Below are 25,199 nucleotides of genomic sequence, written 5' to 3'. Positions count from 1 at the left end.
AGCTGTCTGGCACAAGTGCTACTGTAAGATGGTGATTGTTAGCTTTTATACAACTCATGCCAAACATGACAAAAATAAGTTCTACTTGAACAAAAATGTATAAGAGAAAGAACAAGAGATAATCAGAAAGCTTCAGCAATAGAAGAAAGATTTAAAACGGACAGTGATATCAGAATGTGAATTGCTTTACCACCTAAATGCCACTACCTCTCCATAGTTCTGCATGTTGGAGCTAAGAAAAATGAACGTGTGTTACAGTAATTATAGGTTATATTTTCAGTGTTAAGTAACCATATAAGTTGTTTTTTGTTTTCATTCAGCTACCAGAAAAGCGCCCCACGTTTCAACACCTCCTAACACTTATTGAGCCACTCCGAGAAGAGGACAAGCCTTGAAGACAAGTCCTCATTGTGTAGCTTTGAATATTGGTTGACATATCACCTGTTTACTTTGTGTGTGAATTCTGAAATCTGGCTGACTCTAGCCAGCCGTATTGCTCTGATTTTTCATTGTCTTGTAACTCGCAGCACTTTGACAACATAGATTAAAGACGAAAGCTCTTGTGATGTTGGTAGTGTCTGAAAAAAGAGTGTAGGAGTATATCATTGATGTTGTTTGTATGACCCGTATAACACTTCACAAAAGTGAAATGTCCAGTACTAATGTAAACTCTTTCAAGGTTTGTTTTTTGGTTTTTCAGATCACAACAGGGTATTTTTATCTTCATTTGGAAAATGTAAATGTAGGCAATATCAGCCTAATAGATTTTCTCACTAGCATATCACATCCCAGGGTATTTTCTGTTATATAAACCTGAGATTAGTATTCTGGGTCAAATTCATATTAGGTGCAAGTGGCTGCAACTCCAGTGGCATTAGAGTTAACTTCAATAATGTGGATGCTATTGCCAGTGAAACAGTAGATCAGTTTGGTCACTAGGGCCTGATCCAGTTCCCCTGAGGCCAGTAGGAGACTTTCCATTGCTTGTACATATTGGATTAGGCCCTAGTGACATAGGCTTCATTCATTGTCCATTCTAAACTAGATCTGTGTGATGTTTGAAATTCAACTATGGGGCTACTGTTGGCAGTGATATGTTCTTATTTTCTACTTAATCCCTGATAATGCAAAACTATTCCTATCTGGAATTCCATGATCCTTAACAAATTGGTATATTGAAACATCAGTATCTGCTCTGAAAGGCAAGACACCTGAAGAAGACATCACTGTTTGAAACATTATTCATACAATAGTATGACCAAAAATTTCAAATCGGAGTGCTTGAAATTTGGCTCTAAATCCATATTTGGACACTTAAATAAAAGGTACCTAATTTTCAAAGGTGCTAAGCATCTGTAGCTCCCACTGCCTTCAATGGGAGCTGGCATCACTCAGCACCTCTGAAAATTTGGCCACCTCTATGTAAGTGCTTAAATATAGATTTAGGAGTCTACCCTTAAGCACCCAGGTTTGTAAATTTGGCCTATTTTCTTTTATATGCACGTTGAAAAATTCTTAATAGTGTTTGAGTCATAGTTTTTTAATTCACCTTTTTTAAATAAAAAGTTTGTCAGTGGAAGTTGCCATAATAGTAATAATTATGGCTCGGTAGAGGGAATAGTACATTTAATTCTGTGTATTCGACTCTTCCGGTGTTTGTCTTTCCACGTTGCTGTTATTTTTCAAGGAGTAGAAAAAACACGCTTAGCAGAATGATTTATTTTGAACAGTCAGCCTTTACATGAAAACCTTGTACAGGAAAGACTGAAATATTAATTCTGGGGATGCTTTGGCAACTGGAGTGCAGTGGTAAAGAGGCATGTTAGAGAAAATGATGTTCATTTATAAAAAATCCTGTCTGACATATTATGAACTGGCCAGTAATGTTTGCATAGCATTTCTAGCATTTTTTTCCCTGTAATGGCTGATACAGAATGGGAAATGTTGCTTAAGAAGGATGGTAATGGCTGATTTTAATTGATCCTTCCTTGCAGACCTTTCTCTTGTTTTCAGTTACATTTCAGATGGCTTTATAAAATTGCTTTAATAATTTTGAAGCCGAGTACATGAAAGCGCCATCTGTGAACTTTTTCCATATGTCTTTGGTGTTGATCTTTCTCTTGTTAGCATCAGCTTTTATGATTTAGACATAGTAGCCACTTCTCTCTGAAACTGATCATGTTCAGATGAGGCTTTAATTAGGACATTAGGTACTTTGGAGGAATCACCAAACCTGCATGAGGCAACATTATTTGTTGGAATCTGACAAACCAAAATGGAGCATTGCAAAGTTGATTTGGCTGATATCTGTAACAGAATCCTGTGACTTTGTGTCACTATGTTGTAACGTCACATCAGAATGCAAACATCACACAACTCAATGCACAAGAATCTAGTTACCAGAATTTTGTGGTAAGCAACTGTTCCTGAACTTCCATGTAATGAGACTGCCTGTGTCTAGATGAACCATTTGGGACTTTAAATCTAAACTGAATACTTTTGTTTTAGCTGCAAATTATGGACAGGTGCTGAGACTGTGTTATTTGTAGCCCACAGCTCTTCTTTTGCATTGTCGATTGAATTATTGCATGCCATTTTTGTGGCGTTACAGCATGAAGGACACAATGTGCTTAGTTGTTTTCCTTTTTGCATAAAATTTGTTTGGTGGTTCAAGTGAAATATAGAACAAGTTATACAGGAGGGTGGGAAGATGCAAAACACACAGCTGTCAAAAGGAGAATTCAGAACCTAGCACTAGTAGCTGTCACGCTTCTCTATTAAATATGAAATATACTCAAATTATATGACGTGAGTTGTATGTGTGCATGTGCATGCACATGGGTGTGTGTGTGCACAGTTTTGTTTTTATAGCAAGCCATTCTGTCAGCTGAATGAATGACATATAACTAGAGGCAACGTTTTAACTGAGTATAGTATGCTGGTTCACAGAAACATTAATAAAATAGAAAAAATAGTTCCTGTTCTATGATTTCATTATTAGAACAAGTCAAAGTCTACCAGATTATAGGCCAAATCCTGGTTCCAACTCAATGGAAAATTCCCATTAATTTATATGGGACCGAAGCAGGGAACAGCCACTTTTAGCGCTTTTCTGCACTCTCCCTTATTTGACTTGATTCTCTTACATAGCTGCAAGAAGATATATTACACCCCCATCTATTTAACATCATGCTGGTAGGACATAGGGCAAAGCAGCTCAGGCTGGTAAGCTGTATTTGTATGCTTCATGTACTAAGTTATGAGACTGCTCAAAGATGAAGGCTGCTAGTCATGACACTATTCTAGTCTAGTCTAGTCAGGTTCTTATATTGTGTTCATTGTGTTAATATCTGTGCACCCCAGACTGTCACATCCTCAAGTGTGTGTTTGTGCTTACAAAATGTTTATTATAATGTTTGGATAATATAATTGTATGATCTCATGATTACACAGAGTGAAATCATCATTAGCCAGTCAGTTTGCATACTTTGTGCACGCCATTTTTATGAATAATTCTTGCCATATGGAGAAAAATAACAGTAACTGAATGTTTCCATATTATCTCCAATTATGGATGCAAAGTTTGTCAAGCCTAGGTCTTCTGAAAGTGAGGTGTTCGAAACAGATGCATTATTTATTTCAGTGCATTAAGAAGTATGTGCTGTTGGAGGCCCAGTACAATTTGAGTTGCCTGACCGCTGTCTTACAGGCCTAGCATAGCTTCAGTTGCTTGCTTGGCTATTCTGACCCCTGTAGCATGACATCTTCCAGTGGGCAGAGATGAATAGGACTACTGAGTAATCTTGCAGATGTCTCAGTTTCTGCACACCGCGGCACATAACAAGACAAAATACACAACATGTATCCTTGCAGCTGCACTTAGATAACAGTGATGGGAACTGCAAGTTATCCTTGAATGAACTTTTTCATTGCCAAGGGGCATATTTTTACACCGCCCTTCCTATCACCAGATGTTGTTTTGATGACCCCAATTATCATGGTGAGAATGGAATGTAGTAAAGGGTGAAAACCCAATGTACGTAATTAGTATATGTGATAATGAGTTGAGAGATAATTAGGTGAAAGCTGTTTATGGAAGGGTATAAGAAGTTACTACTTAGACAAAGGGGGGCGCTCCATCAACACCTGACTCCGTGGGAAGTGCTGCCGGTTGGACCAGAGGATCCACTGACTCCCTGGTGGGGCCCCTGAAGAAAGCCGTTCCTGTATACAGCCTTCTGAGTAACTGCTTAGCTCTCCAGGCTTAGTGAGTATGATATATTGTGGTTAATTTTAGGCTTTGTATTCAACTAGTATATCTATAGAAAACCCTGCACATTAAACCATATTGATCTGCAAATTGGGCGTACTGTGTCTCACTGGTATCCACACTGATCACTAAGTGTCCAGTACCAACATGTGCAATATCTTCTTTGAATATAAGGCAAAACCAGGCCATGAATACTTTTTACCTCTTATCTCTAACCTTTGTCAGTCTGCATTGTCATGGTCTGTCCTTGTGTCTGTATAGCTCTTTCCCCAAAACACTCTGCCTGTGTGTCCACCATGAATGCCACTTTATGGTTTGGTTTTCACTGTTGATTCAGTGTTTAATACAGTAAAGTCATCTTAAATACTAGCTGTAGGGACTGTATGTGTTCTTCACCACCTAGCATAATAGGGCCCAATCATGATTAAGCATTTTTGGCACTACCATAAATAATATAATTAGAATGGTATATAATTAATTTTAAAAATAATGTTACTACTAGAATAACATTCTCTTTTCTACCTTTGTGATCAACTGCTGATGCCAAGATAATTTGTTCCAGCCTGCACACTAGGCACATAATGTACGTAGTTTTTCTGCCCTGCTAACATAAAAAACTAGCCCTAATGGCTACATCAGATGATTCTCTTCCCAAGCCATTCTCTGGAGAGTTGAAGATTTCCTTCTGGACTGTATAATGCAAAAACCCTTGGGGGGAGGTCCAAGAAGTCATGATTTACCTTCTCCATTAAGCTGGCTTCCTTCAGACAGCACAGATCAATTGCAGTAGTGCCATAGGCCAGGATTTTCAAAAATGGGTGCCTAAAATAGGCTCCTAAATCCAGGTTAAGGTCCCTACATTAAATGACCAGATTTTCAAAAGTGTGGAGAAACTCAGAAACTCCCACTGAAATCCACTGTATCTTTGAGAATCAGGTAACTTATTTAGGAGCCTAAATATGGACTTAGGAGCCCAATTGTCAGCACCCATTTTTCAAAATCTCATGCTAAACATTCTGATTCAAATCCTTAGCTGCTGTTAAAATTGTCATAGCTCCATGATTATAATAAAGTTATGGTGAGCTGTGCTAGGGAGGATCTGGCTCTTCATCAATACAAACATAAAACTGATCAGTCCCCTTTGCTTTATAGTTGTGTATGAATTAGTTTGTTACTTTAGCTTGGTTAAAATGTTAATAAAGGGGAGAGCTGGTGAGGCTAGTTTGACAGCCTAACTTGTTGAGACACAATGAAAGCATGGTTCCAGCTTGCTTTGTACATGGGACCTCAACTTTGCTCTCAATCCATGTGGATGTCTCCATTTAGAGACATGGTTAAGTTGAAGTTCATAGCTAAATAGTAAGTCTTGCAAATCTTAAAATGTGCATCAGTACTTACAGAATTAGGGCCTAAACTGGAACAGTCATGCTTCCAGTAAGATCTAATTTCTTCTCCTGCTTTCACCCTTTCTCCCATTACCTTTCTGGTCAGGGATTCCTCTTCTTTTACATCATCTTTACTCTATCAGTGTGATACTTAGCTAATTTGGGAATTCTCAAATGTATGTTTATAATAGTCATAACAGAAAGAGGGTCTCGTGAAACACCACTCCTCTCATTCACAGTCACTTGGCCCAGTTCTCCGCCTATTTAGGTCGCATGTCATCACTATGGAAACTAAAGCCATTGTTTACAAAGAAAAATAAGATTATTAGGAAAGAATTTCATGTATTTTTATATGGGTTTTTCAGTGAGTTAATGACTATTACAGATTTGTTTGTACATGAAATAGATCAGACCCCTGAGGGTTTAGACTTTGTCTAAAATTTCCAAAGTGGTCCACACCTCCATTCAAAAATGTTTAGGGGTCTGCAAATGAAAAAAGGTTGACAACCACTGAAATAGATGAATGACCCATTTCACGTGGGGATTAAACCATTAGTGCCGGTAGAGAAAGCATGTTTTATTTTCTGTACAATCTAGAGATCTGGAATGGTTCATACAAAAAAATAAATCACCAGGATGTTCCCAGTTCATCTGCCTCACAACCATCAGTCAGAGAGCTCCTGTTCTATACTGAAGTCAGAAATATTATTTAAAAAATCCAACAACTGAGTGTTTAAACAATGATTTGAGGACTTCAGTAACTCAGCCAGAGGTTAGGGGTCTATTATAGGAATGGGTGGGTCAGGTTTTGTGTCCTGCATTGTGCAGGAGGAGATCAGACTAGATGATCATGATGATCCCTTCTGACCTTAAAGTTTATGAACTATTAAATAAGAGAAATAAGGTAAGTCAGAAACCATAAGTGCAAATAAAAGCTGCTTATGGGGGAGAAGCATTGGTCAGCATTCACGTCACACTTCCCGTCAGTACCCAATCCAGGCTGGGCCGGAGAAGCTAATGATCCAACCAGAGGGCCAAATTCAGTGATGACCCCTGGTCACATGCCATCTGAGGCACATTGTGCATACGTTGTTAAGAAGAAGAAGAAGATAGCTGCTTATAAGATTATGATGACCTAACTGCTACCCACTGGTGAGGTGTCCACTAATGGTACCAGTGCTGAAATATTTTTAATTAGAATTCAAGTTCTGATCATTTGATATTGGAGTAGTTTATTCCAAAACACAGTTTATAAAATTTCCTTTTCAGCTGGAAGCATAACCCAAAAAGCTATTTTGGGGGGAGGACATTTGCTGTTTGGTCTCAACACCATACTTGCCAGGCCAATCAACTGGGCAAATTACATGTGCCACAACATTTTAACAAAGTCCAAGTTCCTCTTTGTCTTCTTTCCATTTCTCTTTTGGATTTAGCACGGAGTCGGGTACTTTGAAGGTGAAAAAACTCATGTCATTTTAAACTGAGTCCTCCAAAGCTGAGGTTCCTCAGATGCTCAGTGTTTGCCCACTGACTAATAGGTCTCTCTTCAGCTCACGCTCCTGATAGGTTCTGATTTGCCTTCTTCCTGTTGAACAGCTTCATCGTCATCAGGAGGAAGCACTTTCTTTTTCATTTCTGCTTATGTATCTGCTCTTGGTCTAGAAACAGCTAAGTTAAAATCCTTTGGATATAGAATATAAAGGAAACACAGAGACATTGCAAATAGTTGGTTGATAAACAGCAGCATGAGTGGCAGTGCGATATGATAAATATATTTCATAAAAAGGCCACACACTATGTACCCCTTGCATAGCTGTACATCACGTATTGAATACAGAGATGGCAAACAGGTCTTTGACTTGCCTTCGGCTGCACATGAGCAGCTGCTTGAAAATATCAGAACCCATAACGTTTAATGACAGCTGAATTATTTTGGCCTTTTCAATGCATTGTTGTTAAAGCTAAAATGAAAACAAAAACTTAAATAGAGAATCCACATTATTTTCTAAAATGATGTTTGGAGCTCTTCATGTCGTATGAAAGCCGGATTGACTTCTCCATCCTCAGGCTCAGGGTTGATAGGGTTGGTTCGTACTAATTCATTTCCGCCTGATTTCATTCTCCTACAAGCAAAAAGAATATAAAGGAAGATGAGCCTCTGCTTTGATCAAGTTCTTTTGGCTTCTAACAAGAGACTATTGTAAAAAAAATACTGCATTTAATGTGAATCATTTTACCAAAATGAATTATACTGGGCTTATTGACTTCAGTGGGAACAGGAGGAGGCACATCATATGGCATCTTAGAGAAGTCCCATTGACACAAGTAAATGCAAGACAATGATCCAGTCTTTGCTGTATTGGTTTCAGATCAAAACTATGGTTCAGACAACTCATATGAAAAAAAGACATGCCAATCACATTATAGATCAGCTGCTCCAGTGCATTAGGGCAGCTTAGAACACTAATTTAGGCTTCTTGAAAACCCATCTTAGAAGCAGTTTCAATAACGTTTGTTGTCATCTAAGTTTCCCAGCTTCCCCCGGCTTGCATATATTATTTACAATATTTCTTACTTTCTTTTGTCTCTCTGCCCCGTGATGATCAAGACAACGATTCCAACCACAACTGCGCCTATGACCACCCCAAACACTATTAGCCAGACGGTGACAGCTGGTTCATAAGGTGGTGCCAGCGTTGGAAGAATACCCTCAAACTCCAGAGTGTTGTCATCCAGTTTGAAAGCCTCATTGATTCGTCCCCGAGACATTCTGCCATCAAGAGCACAATCAAACAGATGAATACATTAAACACAAACAAATCAAATATTTTTGGATTCTTTATAATCCTCTAGGTATTCTAAACTTCCATTGAACTTTTTTGCTGGAAGATTCAGCTTCATTACTGCAGTGATAAACTATTTTTCTTCCTGGCATGATACAGCAGGTATACAGCAGCAAGACATGCCAAGTTGGCACCTGCTACAAAGACAGTAACCGAAAGCCTGAATTTCTGTAGTAACTAGAAGTGACATAGTCAGATTTAATACTGTACACAATAGTATCCCAAGTCCTAATAGCCAAACCAAAACAAGACAAGAAACCCTTTGACTTCACTGTCTACTTGCATCTTATCTCCCTCCTTCCCTTTACCTCTAAGTTCCTTGAGTGTCCAGCATACAACCACAGCCTTGACTTCCCCTTCTCTGTTTCCTCTTGAATCCCCTTAAATCTGCATTTTGTCTTCACTCCACCAAAAGTGCTCTCACCAAAGTCTCCAGTGGCCTTTTCCTGGCCATGTCTAAGGTACTTTTCTGCATCTTGATCTTCCTTGATCTTTCTGCTGCTTTTGACAATGTTTGCAATAGGCCATATTCTCTCCTAGTTTTCCAATCTTTCCAACTGCTCATTCAGCACTTCCTTTGTTTTTTTCTTCTCCCCAACCAGTCCCTCAGGAATTTATCCTTTGTCCCCTCTTCTTTTCTCTCTATCTGTTATCCACAATCTTAATGTTCAGACAGCTTAATTTATCATCTTTGTGTTGGTATCACAAATCTAACTCTCCATGCTTGATCTCTTCTCTTCTGCACAGTCTCCCACACCTGGCTTTCTTTCTAACATATCATACTGAAGGTCTTGCTAAAAAATAGCACCTAAACTTACACTAGTTAGGGTAAAATTACATGGGCCATCTATCTTCAAATTAAAAGCATAAACTAGTCACCAGCTGGGGTTGGAGAAAAGTTCCTTCTCTATGGCACAGTACAGTACAATGTGATGTTTTCGAGGAGTTTTACAACTTTTCTGTGTCATCTTATATTGGCTGCTTTGAAAGCTACATCAGATTAGATTGGCTATTGAACTTTTTTGATATGACAATTTCTTTCATCCTAATTTTTCCTTATTTTAGTTGTGGCTCACACTTTCTTATAACACCTCCCTCAGTCATTTGAGTATTTATATCCCCTTCATTCCTCTTTCATGTTATTTCCTTGAAGTGCAAAATTTCACCTGATGGCTGTTTCCACTTCAGTTTTGGGAACAACATCAGAGACATTACCAGGCATGCTGACAGTAAAATAGAAGGAGATTCTTTGTGTTACATCCCGTATGAGGATATCCGTGCTCCTGATGAGAAATATATATATAAAACAAGTTTTTTCATGATTAAAGATGATTAAAGAGATACCCCAAAATAAAAAATCACATGAATGATTATCTTGCATCCAAATATCTACAAACAACTCCTAGCAGCACAATTTGGGGTCCCTTGTTTGAAAGAGTATTGTTGTCTCCGCTTGAGCTTTCAGTTTTGTGTTCCTGTGTAATTCTAGATACAGATGCATTGCCCCAGGATTGAAACACCCACTGGCATAATCCCTTAAAGCAGCTGGCCAAGCCCAGAAAAAAGGGGTTGCCCTCACATGTTTGTGGCAAAATTCAGCTCAGTTTCTTGCACTTTGAACTAGAGAATAAAAATGAGCATTTGGTTGCATCTAGGCCCTGCTGAGATGAGAGCATAGACATAATGGTGATTGATGTGCTATTTATGTGATCACATATATTAGGTAGATAGGTTTCTCTGGATGATTTTCTGAGGCTATCTAAAAATCATTCAAAGAGACCTAGCAAGAAAGATGCTTTTTTCTGGTACAAAAATCTATTTCTGTTCATAGCCTATGTTAGTAAGGACTGTATATTTTTTAAATAAATTAGATTAGGGTAGTATTTGTTTATCACGGGTGACTTTTCAACTCATTCAAATCAATTAGCTCACCTTTCATGTGTCCAGAATCCCTTTGATATTCAGCATCATGTATATGATAAGTGTATTATTGCCTAGAATTTTATATAATTTCATTTTTATTTTTAACTGAATTTTTTGGGAAGGTCTCTCTATTGCTCTTTTCTCTGGCAATCATAGCTCTATTCCCCAGTTAGCATTTGGACATCAGTTCTCAAGACAAAATCTCCCCACTAATAAGTGGTAAACTGCATCTTCCTACCTCACTTAAAAATAAAATATCATCTAACTATTGCACAGGTGATATTTTTCTTTCTGTCAAAAGTTCTGAAAATAAAACAGCATGCAGCAAAGCAAGTAGCTCGTCTATTATGACCTGCCAATGCCCCCATGTCCTTTAGTATGAACCCGCCACACCTCCTCCAGCTATATTACACAGAAATCACAATTACTTCCATCAGTACATATCCCTGCTGAACAAAAAGCAGTATGCGCACAGCATGTGTTGTCAAACAAAATAACTCACTGGAAGGTAATTGTCTGGTTCTTGACCTCTGAGAAATACTTCCTCATGGCATAGGCAATCGAAGACTTGAACAAATATAATTCATTTTCATCCCATTTGTACTATAAATATAAAAAAGAGATCTTCAATAGACATTATAATTATACTGAAAATTACTCTGCATTAAGAAATTACTTTTAAAATACTGCTTCAGTAGTAGTAGTAATTATAGTATTTATATTTACAGCTAGGCAGTTTTTTGGCTAAAAATTGCGGATTCAGGTGCACCAAAACATTTTGCAAATTTGTGCTGAATCTGCTGAATTGTTTTGGTTGCAAACTATACCCTCCCCCATCCAAATTTTTGTTTTCATTTTAATATTTTCTAAACAACTTTTCATTTTATAATTTCATTCCGTTTTATTTATTTTAAAAAAAAATAATTAAATGTAAAATGAAATGTGTTGACTTGGATCAAACCCCAGTCACGGCTCAGGGCCCCATTGGGCTGTGAGCTGGACAGAAGGTAACAAAGAAGACATTTCCTACCCCATGAAGCTCACAGACATTTTACCAGGCAGCACATGACAGATGGACAAACATTGTGGGAGAATGAGGTAACAAAATGAACAGAAGTTAGTGGAAGTCTTGACTCACCACTTACCTTCGTTACAAAGGTACTTTACATGTTCAAAGTGACTTACAAAGATCGGATTAATCCTCACCTCTCCCTTCAAGGTAGGTCAGTGCTATGAGCCTCATTTTACAAATGGGGAAAATGAGACACACATACAGGAAGTGCCTGGAATAAGGTCACTGAGGGTACGTCTACACTGCGACAAAAGACCCACAGCATGGCCGCGGTTGGCCACGGTCAAACTGCAGTGAAGACATTTGGGCTTGGGTTGGAGACCAGGTTCCGAGACTCTGTGACAGGGGAGTGTATCGGAGTCCGGACTCCAGCCCAACCCCGAATGTCTACACTGCAACTTTTAGCCTGCAGCCCAAGCCCTGCAAGGCTGAGTCAGCTGACCCAGGCTCTGAGATTTGATGCCGCAGATTTTTTATCTTGGTATAAACATACCCTAAGTGAGTCAAGTGCTGAGCCTAAGTCCAGAACGAAGGAGTTGCTGGATTCCAGCCCCATACCTAGTCCACTAGATGATTCTGTCCCTCTGAAGTTGACCATCTTTTAAGGTGCTGTCAGTTATTTGAGGTTCTGCCATTTTAGGTTATTTGTCACATAAGGCTATTTTGTTTCAGGGCTGAATCCCACAACGAGCACCAGGAATAGCTATCCCATTTCAACACAAGGGTTCACCCACAATAGCTGAAAAGATCTTTTTTGTTTAAAACAAAAAGAGTTAATAACCCAAAGGCCAAATCCTAGTTCTCATGGATTTCTTACCCAGAAGTATTTCCACTGGAGTCACTGGGAGTTTTGTCTGGGTCAGGACTTTATGATTTAGACACTGGTCTCTAGCATGTAATTTTATATATAACAAGTCATTTACTAGGAGGCCAAGTTGTTTTTGCCCTTGGATTTTCTTGTTAAGAATTCTTTGTAGCAATATTTCTGCATAGCTTATTTAATGATTTTTGTGCTCAAGAACAGACAAACAATGCAAAAACTGCAGAGCATATGTGTTGCTTCATAGTAAACTACAGGATAGCCAGATGTCAACTCCAACGGCACGCAGAAACAGAAAGTGGTGTTAAACAGCTCATCTCTGGCAGATGCCCCTACCTGTGCAGTTGGGGAAACCCAACAATAACTGAGACTGCACCCTAAGCAATTGTGCAATGCAGTACGTGGAAGGAAAGTTCATTTTTGACCTCTGTAGCAATCAATTTATACCTTGAAGCCAGAGTTTTGATTACACTTATATCTTAGCATGCATGCCCATAAATCTTGTTATTGGTAATATTATCCAGCCTTGATATGAGGCTTATGGGCATGGTATAAAACTCTAGATACCCCTTATATAATAGCTACTATAAAAACCCACCTACAGTTTTTAACCCTCTGATCTCCTGCTGCAGTGAATTTCATAAGAAGAGGACGCATTGGGCCACATCTGCAGCTGGTGTACGTCCGCCTAGCTCAGTGGAGGTGAATGGTAGAACAGTTAGAACAGAAGGAAATGCTTCTAAACTCAGACACAATCTGTAGACCAGTTCCTCCATGAATATAGTGTAGCGTAGTGCCATTCACTTGAATCTACATTACATCCAGGGACTGACCCAGTGCTTAGCAGTCAGAGGGGCACGGTTCTGATCCAAAGCCTGTTGACGCCAATGGGAGTCTTTGCATTGACTTCAGTGAGTTATAGATCAACCCCCCAGGACAATAAAGGTGGCTTAAAGCCACTATTGCACACAAATACCTTCTTCTGAAGTGCATTGGGCATGCCATGTCAGGACCCTGGGATCTGGCCCTTAGCATTAACGAAAGATACAGCTGTATGGGCTATCTTTGCACTGGCATATTGTACATTCTTTATTTAGCTGATACTACACATGTCAGTGCCTTCACTTTAGCATTCATAGGCATTAGCATTGTTGTCTCCTGTATCTGACCACTGCGGTCTATTGTGCCTCTGTTAGTCTTTTTTTCTAATTTTCTTTTCATCCCCTGTTCCCTTATACTCTACAATATTTATTTTTCCCCCAGAAGAACCCATTATATTAACAGAGTTTGATTCCACAACCATCGCTTTTCATATTTAGTAGCAGAGCTGGTCAGAAATTTTTTGCTGAAATAGTTTTCCATTGCAAAATGCCGTTTCAACTAAGCTGATCTTTTTTTTTAATCCCATGAAATCATGTCAATTTCAACAAAATTTCATTTAGAACATTTTTTTAAAACCATTTTGAAAATGGCAAACTGTCCTGTTTTGACATTTTCAGAACAAAAATGTTCCATTTTTAATTCAAAGGGACTTTTTGTTTGGCAATTTACTTTATTTATATAAAAATTTTTAAAAATAAAAAAGGGACAAAATCAAAAATACCACATTTCAGATTTATCTACACAAAACAATTTGATTGTCTGAAAATAAATTATTTTTCAACATTTTGTTTTGCAAAAAATTTCAGAATTTTGGTTTTCAGGGTGAATTTTCACAGTAGGGAAAAGCCGTTTCCTGATCGGTTCCTTTGGCTTTTTAATTGTCTATCTTGTTTCTATAAAATCTATTTTATGTTGTTTTCATTCATCATTAACGTTCAAACAAATATTTCATGTGCTGTTTAAAAGAAAATGTAAGTTTGGCCTCTACTGCTGGAAGGAATTTCCATTTTAAAATGCACTTACTTGCCTACAAGCTTCTGATCATAACAAAGAGCACGTTTAAGTTGCAGCTTTTTATGGTGTGATCACATGGCAGATGCTGACAGAGCAGTTATGGTTAACATTTTAAAAGGAGATTTTCAAAAATAAGAGACAGATCCTCATATTAAATGGTTTATGAAATATTTTGTCTACAGTTAGGCAGAAAATAATAGTGAATTTGAAAAGGCTGGTCATGGCTGTCTTTTAAATATTTTTTGCTCTCTCAGATCACTCAAGCAAAGTCACAGCTGGAACAAAACTGCAGGTCTCTCTACCTGATCAATGTCACCTGAGACTAAGTCAGTGCATTCTAAATGAGATGCTTAGTGCAATCGATTTAAATGATATGTGCTGTTCCAAGCACGCTGCTTCTTTAACATAAGCTGTAGTAAACAGACAGTGAAATTCTCAGTTACTTTTTTCCCCTAAATCCACTGTGCCTCAATTAACTCTGTAACATTTCCATAACTGGAAGGGAATGCCTGAATCTTTCCTGGGCTTTTACCAGCATCAGTCTGTCAAGTGTATGACAATATAGCTGCTGTCATATTTAGAAAGCATTCAGAAATCAGGTTTGTCAGGAGAGAAGGAGCCGCACGTTTACACTGTACAACAGCTCAGCCTAAGGCTGTTCAGGCTACTAGAACTATTGAGACAGATTGTCAGTTAGTGTAAGACATGGTAGCTCCACTGACCTCAGCAGAGCTGCACTAAATTACACCAGCTGCAGGACTGGACCCTGCTGTGCACAAGGGAGATGGCTAAAGATTTAACCCAGGCATCAGCGTGGGGCTTGAAGCTGTGCTCAGGGAAATAAACCAGTCATGTCACTGACACTGCGGGGCACAGGATTAGGCCCAGGGTCACTCCCCTGCTAACACTGCACAGTCTTCGTTGCACAGTCAGTTCCTGACTTGTTACAGGATGTCTACTCTGCCAGCTGTGACCATGAGATGACTAATACAGGCAGTCTGCTGTGTACTTAGTGCTACTTCTAAGCGCTTTTAAGATACTGTGAACTTGTCCCTTCATTCATTCAGTCATTCAAAAAAAGTACATTACTTCACTTCTGAATCAGAGAGGCCCTTCCCCCCCCCCAGCATTCTTGCCTGCTGCTGATCTGCAGCTAGTGGGCCAGATTCACTGCTACAATCTCTAGCTATTTTGTGCTGCTCTGGTGATGCAAACCTGCGGTAAACCCAGCGACGCCAGACAGTTAAACTTTTCGTTTTCTGAGCAATACAAAGCAGCTGAAGCGTATTGCTGAATGCGTCTCACTGAGAGCTACAGCAAGTCCTATGTAGGAATCTTCCCAGCATGCCTACACACTAGCGAACCCATGTACCAAGATCCCTGGCTGAATTACAAGGTTTCAGAATCATTTGCTTGTGAGTCCAGCCGGGGTAGAATGAGTGTCGGAGCAGAAATGTATTTAGTGGGAAATGTTTCTGTAATGTGGTTGTTTTGTAGCTTTGGACCGTATCTAACATACAGTCATTCAAATTAAGTACTATAAAAGAGATTGTTTTATAGCCTTTCAATTGCACAGTACAGGAACATGATGGCAAAAGCCAGGCATAAAATGGCATTAAGTTAACCATTAACTATAATGGCCAATGAACTTCTTGTAATATGGAGCCTTTTCAAGGTTTTGCTATCACCAGTGAATGACATCAACCTCAACTCAGGGGGACAAGAAGCAAAAAAGTTTACTAGGGCTTGCAAACAAGAGAGCGACCAAACTGAAAGAGTGGGGGTTTGTATGACAAATAACAACACATCTGTGTGACCTTCCTAGACCAATAGGCTCCTATACCTAGGTCTGAATTTCAAACTCGAGTGTTTGGACACATAAGCAACAAGGAGAGGCAGTTTTTCTTGGAAAGTTGCTTATGCTTCGAAAGCAACAACAATGTGCACAGGAGGGAAGGATCTGTGAACTGCACCTTTGATAGGAACATGGAGAACGACGTCTAGAATAAGGAGCAAATCCTCAACCAAATGCCCAGCCTCGGCAGATGGGCTGAGTTAGCAGTGAACCAGTCCTCCAGCGTGATGTTGAGGCAAGTGCCATCTTTTGCCTACCAGCTGCTGCACTCCAGAAACATAACAGTAAAGACATTTGGGCACCTGGGCCGGAGTGGGGGCAGGGAGGCAGGTAAGGGGAGCTTAACAGCGTTTATCAGTGCCTGGCAAGATTACAGCAAACAAATAGCTAGAAGGAGCTGTCATATTGTTTGTAACAGAGAGCATCAAATACGTCCTGTGCAGGATTCAACTATATATTTCCATGTTGAGCTGTGAGTTTTTTAAGCAAAACACGACATAGGAACAGGATTAAATCACTGATCTGCTTTTACTCACTGCATCGTCCCCAAGTGCTGATTTCAGACTGATCCTCACTTTGATTGAATTGCTATCATCTGATTTAAAAAGAAAGAAGCATTGCATCAGAACTGCAAAGTCATTTCTATAAAGCTACTGTATAGCAAGTGAGATGAAGGGGGTGATTTTGTTTTACTGATAGTTTTACCCTCCCCGGGCTAATAATGTTATCAGCCACAATACTGTACTCAGTCACTAGGATATGCTGCATCCTCCCATATAGACTGTGGCTACAGGTGTGTGTCTCAAGGTGTGGTTCAGCATTTAATGCAGTTATGCGGGGCTGAACAAAGCCTTTTGCTACTCCTCCCACTTCTTCTTGGGTACCCTCTTTGAGGGCCAGCTATGGAGATCCAGGGGGAGATGACACTTAACATTCCAAACTGGCTTGCCCACACTGAGCCGTACCGCTGCACCAGCTCTGATGACAGAGAGTCTAGAAGAGTTCTCACCGTTCCCGCAGATGTGACACATGCTCAGTAGACTCAAGCAAGGGTTATAAGTGAAGAGATGAAACTGATCCGTACCTACAAACCAAAACCACTATTCTCTCTTCAAGCTGCTCATCCTCCCTGAGTTTTTAGCACTGCCAGTGGAAAAAAGCCTGTTAAAGTGCCCTTTGTCAATAAATTCATGATCAGGGCCCAGTGCTCAATTTCTGGGAATCAGGGGAAGCTGTGACAGGGTGGTTGATGGCAATCTTGGTCTCTGTATATGCTGACTCTCCAGCTTTGGGAGTAATGAAGTCAATGTAGTTTTGCATAAGAAACTCTTACTGCTGGGTCCAAAGGCCACAGGAGTTGCCTGTCACCTTTGCCCTGCTCTCCCAACTGCAGGAGTCAACATCTTCAGACAGAGAAGAGGAGCAAGCATTGAAGAGAGGTTGTGAGTATTATGAAGCATTGGGAATTGCATATAAAACCACTACGTACATGGAGTCCAGAATGTGTTCCAACCGACACTTCTGCCCGTATTGTTCTTTATCAGCCACTGATATAAAGGTTCAAAGTAGTGGAGCAAGGGTGTTGCATTCATCTTCGTTTCTCCTGTTATATTTTCTAGTGCCTTGGTCCAGGGCTCTGATCTCCCTAAGGCAAGCATGTCCCTGGGTATGGAAGGATCAAAAATTATTGCTAGGCTCCATCTGTGCACAGATTATATGAGCGCACTCATATTCATCCAAATATATTCCTGTCTCATTGATGGGAGACTCAACCCACAGGGGTCAGATCCTCAGCGGGTATGAGTCCACATAAATCCACTGGAGTTAGCTAAGGAAATGGACTTTAATATCAAGCCAAGTTTATCCCTGGTGTAACCCCATTGGCTTCAATAACTTAAGTGGTGTTACTCCAAGAATCAATTTGGCCCTGTTGTATTCTAACTCCTTGTACATAAGAAACTGTGTGTTCTATTACCGCAGTTTGTGACCAGCTGCTGTGGAATTAGTAATGTCACATGTGTGAAGAGGACCTTTATGGTTAGCAGCCTTGCACAGGGCCTCCTGAAACTGGAACTGATAAATGGTCCTGGTGTAATATCTAAAAGAAAGGAAAAAAGAACAAAAGCCACACATTTTGTTATCCAGCTCACTCTGGAGCAGCAAATATCCTTGCTCTTAGGAATGGACTGCAATTTAGATTACCATTTCTGCTGGTGACACTGGGTGGAGAGAAAGACAAAACACTAATGACAGACTGGGCCAAACATCTTGATAATGTTCAAATGCCAAAATCAAACACAGCATAAGAGTCAAGATGTGCTCTCCTTTACAACTGGACCTTATCTGGAGTCAGTGGGGTTAAAGTGACCCTGATTCTCCACTCCAGCTGGGATCAAGTGGATGGAGGAGCCCCAGCGAACCAGCTGCAGCTCCCTGAGTCCCAGCTGCACCGGGACAGCCCTAATTTATGTCACTGGTATTAGCTACTGATCCTTCAGGGGCATGTGCCACTGGTTCTTTAGGAACCTGACTCCAGTGAAGGACTTCTAACGTGCTCCCTCCTGTCCCTGACGCTGAGGGTTGGGGAGGCAACTGGCATAGGAGACAACAGAGCCATCTCCACCAGTATTACACCAGCCGAGAGTTCCTCTGTACAGCAAGAAATTGCTACTGGGCATCTCCAGTCACGCTGCATGGCAGGAGAATCCAGCCCTACGAATTTAAACTAGTCGGTAGGTCTGATCCAAAGCCCACTGAAGTCAATGGAAAGACTCCCATTGACTTCAGTAGATCTGAGGCCAGGACCTTAAACAAAAGAAGAATTGGGCATTAACACTCTAAATGAGGTAGTTTAGCAAGGAGCTGTTTGTCATACAGGAGTTAAATTATGATGATGATAAAGATACCTTATGAAAGAGTAATCATTGGCCACATGGAACAGAGCGGCAGGGTCACAGTATGTTTCATCACGAGGCAGTGGTTCAACCACTCCCACTATTTCTCGCCTGTGGAGAGGGAAGAAAAAAATAGAGGCGTTTCCATTAGTACAGCTTGAGAAAAAATATATATACTGACCTTTCTGCACAGTGGAGGCTGTTTGTAGGAGTCATAACTGCTGGCATCTCCCTTGCCTTCCAAATCCAGACATAACAAAGCGAAATAAAGGAGGCTCCTAAACTGCTTTTGATCTGTGCATCTGAACAGTTATGATTACTGGACCTAAACATTTAATCCCAACGTCAGCTCAAATGTAAGAAGCGAATGAAAATGAGTGAAAATTTCACCATAATCTATAACTTTCTGGCTGCTTGAAAATTAACCATGGGAAACAGAGGTTTTTTAGGACAAATGTGATGGAAAAGGGGGAGGCTTCTCAGGGCCATGACCACACATTCAAAGTTGTTGCTTGACTTGGAGTGCATGAAAAGTAGCCCCTTATGGAGTGGGCTGTCTAAGTTTGACAGGGGGCCTTTGTTTTCGGTGCTGGGTGTCATAGTGCCACTGAGGAGTCTACTGCAGTGGTCACGATTGTGGGAGGAGATGATACTTCCCCAGACGTTTCTTCAGTGCTGGCATGTAAATGCTAAGAGAGCAGAGAGTAGCTCAGGAGTTTTGAAGGGAGTGCAAGGAACTGTCAATACACTCCGTGAATAGTTTGTGGCCCTCAAAGGGTAAGTCTTCCACTGTGGCTTGTACCTCTTTAGGAAAATCCAAGAGGTGCAGCCATGACGTACGCCTAATGATCACAGCAGTTGTCATGGAGTGGGCAGCGGCATCCTCAGCGTCTAATGAGCCTTGTAGGACTGTACAGGCCAAGAGGTGTTCCTCAGATATTAATATCTGAAATTGTTCTTTCTTGGCCTCAGGAAGGTCATGTCAGAGTTCCTCTAATTTGGAGTAGTTAAGATAGTTTATACTTAGCCATAAGAGCCTCATAGTTAGATATTCAGAATTGGAGCATGGCCGATGAATAAGCCTGTATCTGAATAAATCTAAGTGTTTTCAGTCTCTGTCTTGATGGTTAGAACAAGATTGGTATTGTAGGCCTTTCTCTTGCACCTCATGCACTACCAAGGGATTTAAAATGAGATGCAAGAACAGGAATTCCACATCATTCCCTGGAACATCATATTTTTTATCAGCATGTTTGCAGGTCGGAGGGATGGATGCTGGAGTCTGCAAGAGCACATTCGTGGGATTGAGAAGAGCCTTGTTGATCGGTAGTGCAATTTTGAAGGAAGAGGATGTGTGGAGGATATAAAGCAGTTTATGTTGCTGATATTTCACTTCCTCCAAAGGAATCTGGAAGGAGTCTGCTATCTTTCAGAATAATTCCTGAAAGTACCTGAAGTTGTCAGCAGACATAGGAGGTGGAGGCATGATAGCTTCATCGGGGGAGAAGAAGGAAAATGTAGTGTTGGTGGAACTTCCTCCGGTTCTTCCTCCTTAGCTGGTACCAGCAGAAGTTTGGTTTCTGATGGGCAAGAGACCAATGGAGAAGGGAGAGGTGTAGGGCTCTGGATTTGTTCCATGGGAGGTTTCCTGAATTGTGCCCTATACATGGCCCAGGCGTCTCAATATAGCCAGTGTGGAGGGAGTGGAATGTGTGGTTGCATCCGTGGTGGTCCATTCCAGGACTGCAGTCCAGATGTGGATTGCAGATAGTGAGGATGCGTAGATAAAATTGTTGGAGCCTATCTCAAATAAGAGGGTGCAATGGAGCCTTCCTCTACTCCCTTTTCTTCCTCCTCGTTGCTGGGGAAGGGAAGTGCCATTCTAGGAGGAGAAAGAGAGGAGTGTAATGAAGAGGGGGGAGTGCGAGGAGGTTGTGTCTGAGGAGAGGTGACTCAGGAGTGTCAGATACAAGTAGGTCTTTAGGGTATCTGAATTCCTGTGAAGGAGGAAGGAGCATCATTGGTGCCAGTGTATGACTCGGTGCTGAAGGAGAAATACATTCCCCTGAGCAGCCAGCAGATGGAGCTAAAGATTTGGTCGCCACCAATGACTTGTTCAGTGCTGATGACTTGCTCAGTGCCGGTAGTTTTGATGGTGCCAAGGACTTGCTCAGTGCCGACAGCTTCATTGGTGCCAAAAAGGACACCAGTGCTGGTGTTTTTGTGGGTGCTGTAGCTCCCGCAGTCGGTCTGTCTCGGTGTCTAAAGCTGAGAGACAGTACTGAGGGCTGGAGGGCTGAGAGAAAGTACTAAGGGCTGCCCAGTTAGGGTCTTTAGACTGTTGTTTTGTGCCAGTGCCAGAGGTACTCGGACAGGCCATGGAGCCATGTCCCCTGTCAGAGAATGTCGAGGCAACTGACCTCACAGGGGATTGAGTCCTGGTGGGCCGTGCCTCACCGTGTGAGGAGGCAGCCTGTTTCTTCTCATCAGAACAAGAAAGAGATGACTTTCTCTTAGCGGGAGGTGGAGAATGAGGATCGGCGGATGACCTGGCTGAGCGTGAAGGCTGCCCAGGGGAGAGTCCAGGCCCAGGTCCGATGTTGGACACAGTGATTTCTCCATGAGGAGACGTTTTAGCTGAATGTCTTGGACTTTTCTGGCCCTGGCAGGTGGCAGTGGCAACACTTCGGTGGTACTTGTCTCTCTCCCAGACAACAAATACACTGTGGGTGGCTGTCCATTACTGGGAAAGCAGTCCCACAAAAGATGCACCTCTTAAATCTGGGAGATCTGGGCATCAGAGTGAGGGGAAAAAGCTTCCCAGTCAGGAAGGGTGAGAAGTGGGGAAACGAAAACCTAATCTATGGAATAACTTTAAATGGAAAGTGAAAACAAAAAAAGGTGGTTTTTTTGTTTCTTTTTATAGAGAAGAAGAAGAAGCACTAACTACATTAAAACTGACTGGCAAGGCACTATCTACTTAGGAAAAGAAGAAGCGAGCTCTGCTGTGGATTCCGTCCCGGACCGGGGGATAGTCAGACCGCACAGCATTATATGTCCCGCTCACAGCGCGGGAAGGGGGAGGTGCGTATGTGTGGTCTGACGGGCATTGCTGATGGAGATCTCCGATCCTAAGCACAGAAGGCACTGCCACACCTACAGTGGAGCACCCATAGGGATATCACTCGAAGAAGAAGGCCTACAGTCATTTTCTGGGCTCAGAGAGTGAATGGAGGAAACTGGGGGAGAATAGAAGCCCTGGGATCTGGACCCTGATGGAAGAGCGTAAAAGGAGGGTGGAAAAGGAGCCTGACAGAGGCAAAGTGGGAAGCAGCCCAGGGAAAGAGCAGCAAGGTTTTGGACAGTACAGACCTTGGCTGCTGGTTGTAGGATCCGTGACTGGACCCCAGACTAGTGGACAGGCCTGAGTTCCCTCCTAGCCACTGGGGAAGTGGCACAGACTGGGCAGTGGAGCAGAAAACTGCCTAGGACAGTCAGCCAATGGGACTTTGATACCCCAGAAGGGGAGGACTATAGTGACCTGGTCGGAGAGTGAAGCCACGAAAGAGAGAGCACCTGGCGTGGTAAAGAAGGAGTAACCAGAGAAAGAATGATACCATCGGGTGAGAAAGCAAAGGAGAGGGTGTCAGATGGGTTGTGAGCTAATCCCCAGCAGGAGGTGGCACAGCGGTGAGTAGTGAACCTTGTGACAAACACCCATTAAAGTGAATGGGCTTGGGAGCAGGTCCCAGAAAGTGCATTAGTGATATTGAGCAACACCCCATGAGGTAAGCGAATACCATTATTATCTCCATTTTACATCTGGAGTAACTGAATCACAATGAAGTTAAAAAACAGCAAATCTGTGATAGAGATGGGATTAGAAAGCAAGTTTCGGCTCTCTTGCCTGCAGTGTCTTTGGAGAGGAGAAGAAATATAACTCCTTTTTTTCCCTCCTAAATAGTGGATTTCCCAAACTGAACCATGGAGACAGACCTATTTCAGCATACCTAAATCTGAAACTGCAGAAATTTAGTCCATAGAGGTGTATGAGGACTAAGAACATCCACCATGGCTTGCATTTCTGTGCCACTGCGCCAGATCTGATTGGGTTTTGCTAAATAATTTGGCATTCCCCTCCACTTCCCTGACTCCTCTGGTACTCCTGAAAATGAACACCGAACAATCCCTTAAATTCTCTTTCCCAAAAGTTCTTCTCCTGTTTGCCCACACTTACTTCATCTCCCACCACTTCTTCATCCACTCATCCTTTGGAATGTCACCTCTAAATACCATCCATCTCCACTTCTCTAGCATGTAGGTAAAAGGCATTGTGCCAACAATAGTGAGAGCTTGTTTGAGTAGGAAGTTGATGTCAGTTTCTGAAAAAAGAGCACAGTGTAACTGTTCAGGTGATGATGAATACATGACCAGGCTGCTAATGTTGCTTCCTTCACCAGACACAGCTAATGAGTGCATCTGCTTAGATAATTTTAGTAAAACACAAACAAACAAAAATCCTCAAAGAAACAAAGGAAGATATTGTTATGTAAAACATTTTTTCTCTTTTTGTTCCAGCTGTACTTACTAAGCATTCATAGTCCCTGTGGCTTTTGTTGCAACATTATCATGTTTTATTTATTTAGTTGAGATGGACCTGGGCTGAAGAGTTCTGATCCAAATCCTAATCTGAATTACCCCCAATTTTGGAGGATTTTGGATTCAGGAATTTGATTTAGGCGCATCTTTGTTATGTAATATTCAACTGGATAAGCCAGACAAATTTAACTCTACAGAAGATGTTGGACAAAGCAGCCCTTTACATTTAGTTTTGTATAACTTTATGCAACAAAAAGTACAAGGACTGGCACTAATCTTACTGTGCTTTGAGATTTCCTCTATATTTATTCAATTCTGAAGGTAGTGAAGAGCTACCAATTTACTTCTAAATTCTTGCAATAGTATCAGACTGGAGGTGCACTATAAATAAGTGCCTCCTGATTCATGAAGTCAATTTGAAAATGACCATTCTGTGATATGTAAATGAAACGGAATTTTCAAAAGCATCTAAGTCACTCACTCATCTGACAGACCTCATACTCTGCTACAAAATATGACTTGAATACATTTTTATTAGTTACCATTGTCTTCCTGAAAAGTAGATTCTAGAAGGTCAAGCGATTTCAAATGCTTTGGAGTGGCTGCAGAAAGTGACATGATTTCTCCTACTGCTTCATGAAATCCTTCGTTAGCTCCACTTCTCAGTAGATAAGAAAGATTGGAATATGCCATATCGTACTCTATATGCCCCATCTCATGATGTGCTGTCAAGAAGTCATCCATATTCACTTTACTGCACATCTTGATCCTGCATTCCAATGAAAAGTGTTTAAAATTAAAGGAAGACACTGGCAGAGTTATACCATTTGCTTGGTTCTGGATGCTGTAGTTATGGTTGCAAAACAGCTTCAATAACTCACTTGCTAACCCTCTGGTGTAACCCTCTGGTGTTCACAGTATTCCAAAACATTAACCTTTTGAGCTGTTCTATGTTTGATACGTGCCTAAAGGTGATTTTGGGGAAAAGTTTTAAGTAAAATCCCTTTGGCTGTTATTGAATTTTGCAGAGGTGAAATGAATATTGACGTGCATTTTGTATGCAGAGAAGTAAAAAATAGCTGAAATCTGAAAGTTGGCATATTAATAGCGCATATTAAGGAGAATGTCTGTTGCCAAGTTTACATAATTGGTTGGATAAATAATGCAGAAAGAAATTAACAAATATTGGCTGTGGCACTTTTTAGCCCGAGTGTTTATAGATGTAGAGATGCACGTTGAACACATTCATTGTTTGTCAATATGCACTAACACTTCTGCTGAGATGTGGAGATTTCAGCTTTTTTTTATACCCTTATGACTAGCTGAACTGTGTAAACTGCATGCAGCCCTGAGCAAGGTGTGGCACAGAGTTACATCAACACTGGGTGAGCTCAAGGAGGGTTTGCACCTTAGGGAAAAGTACCCTTATCTCTGAAGTTAAAGGACATGGCCAAGGTCACAGAAAGTTGGTTTTAGAACCAAAATCTTTACACTCAGGTTTCCTCTCTGCTAACCCTTTGTATAATCCACTTGTATAAGCCTTTGTATAATCCATTTCCTTCCAAGCAAATTAATTAACCTTTCTATGTCTCTGTATTCCCTGCTATAGATGGTTCTTTGCACCCACATACAGAAGCAGTTT

At 41.0% G+C, this 25,199-nt stretch overlaps 2 protein-coding genes across 2 annotated transcripts in view; one reads left to right on the top strand and one right to left on the bottom strand.

Annotated features, from left to right (window-relative positions):
- BMX (BMX non-receptor tyrosine kinase) overlaps positions 1-4,293 on the top strand; it is a 37,112-nt gene extending 32,819 nt beyond the window's left edge. The window contains exon 19 of the mRNA XM_067566110.1: positions 321-4,293. Coding sequence (XP_067422211.1) covers positions 321-395 — 75 coding nt within the window. The 3' untranslated portion in view covers positions 396-4,293. The remainder of the gene's footprint in view (positions 1-320) is intronic.
- Positions 4,294-6,891: 2,598 nt separating this feature from the next.
- ACE2 (angiotensin converting enzyme 2) overlaps positions 6,892-25,199 on the bottom strand; it is a 33,514-nt gene continuing 15,206 nt past the window's right edge. The window contains exons 9-18 of the mRNA XM_067566145.1: positions 24,100-24,326; positions 23,196-23,340; positions 18,971-19,069; positions 18,040-18,162; positions 17,554-17,726; positions 16,601-16,659; positions 10,924-11,024; positions 9,665-9,781; positions 8,231-8,425; positions 6,892-7,778 (exon numbers count right to left, since the gene is read on the bottom strand). Of these exons, the coding sequence (XP_067422246.1) occupies positions 7,661-7,778; positions 8,231-8,425; positions 9,665-9,781; positions 10,924-11,024; positions 16,601-16,659; positions 17,554-17,726; positions 18,040-18,162; positions 18,971-19,069; positions 23,196-23,340; positions 24,100-24,326 (1,357 nt within the window). The 3' untranslated portion in view covers positions 6,892-7,660. The remainder of the gene's footprint in view (positions 7,779-8,230; positions 8,426-9,664; positions 9,782-10,923; positions 11,025-16,600; positions 16,660-17,553; positions 17,727-18,039; positions 18,163-18,970; positions 19,070-23,195; positions 23,341-24,099; positions 24,327-25,199) is intronic.

This window comes from Emydura macquarii, unplaced genomic scaffold (genome assembly GCF_026122565.2).
Source record: "Emydura macquarii macquarii isolate MOO-44397 ecotype Brisbane River unplaced genomic scaffold, CSIRO-AGI_Emac_v2 contig_2734, whole genome shotgun sequence".
Classification (NCBI taxonomy): Eukaryota; Metazoa; Chordata; order Testudines; family Chelidae; genus Emydura; species Emydura macquarii.
The sequence above is the reverse complement of the archived record's forward strand: the minus strand, read 5'-3'. Positions and strand labels throughout refer to the sequence as shown.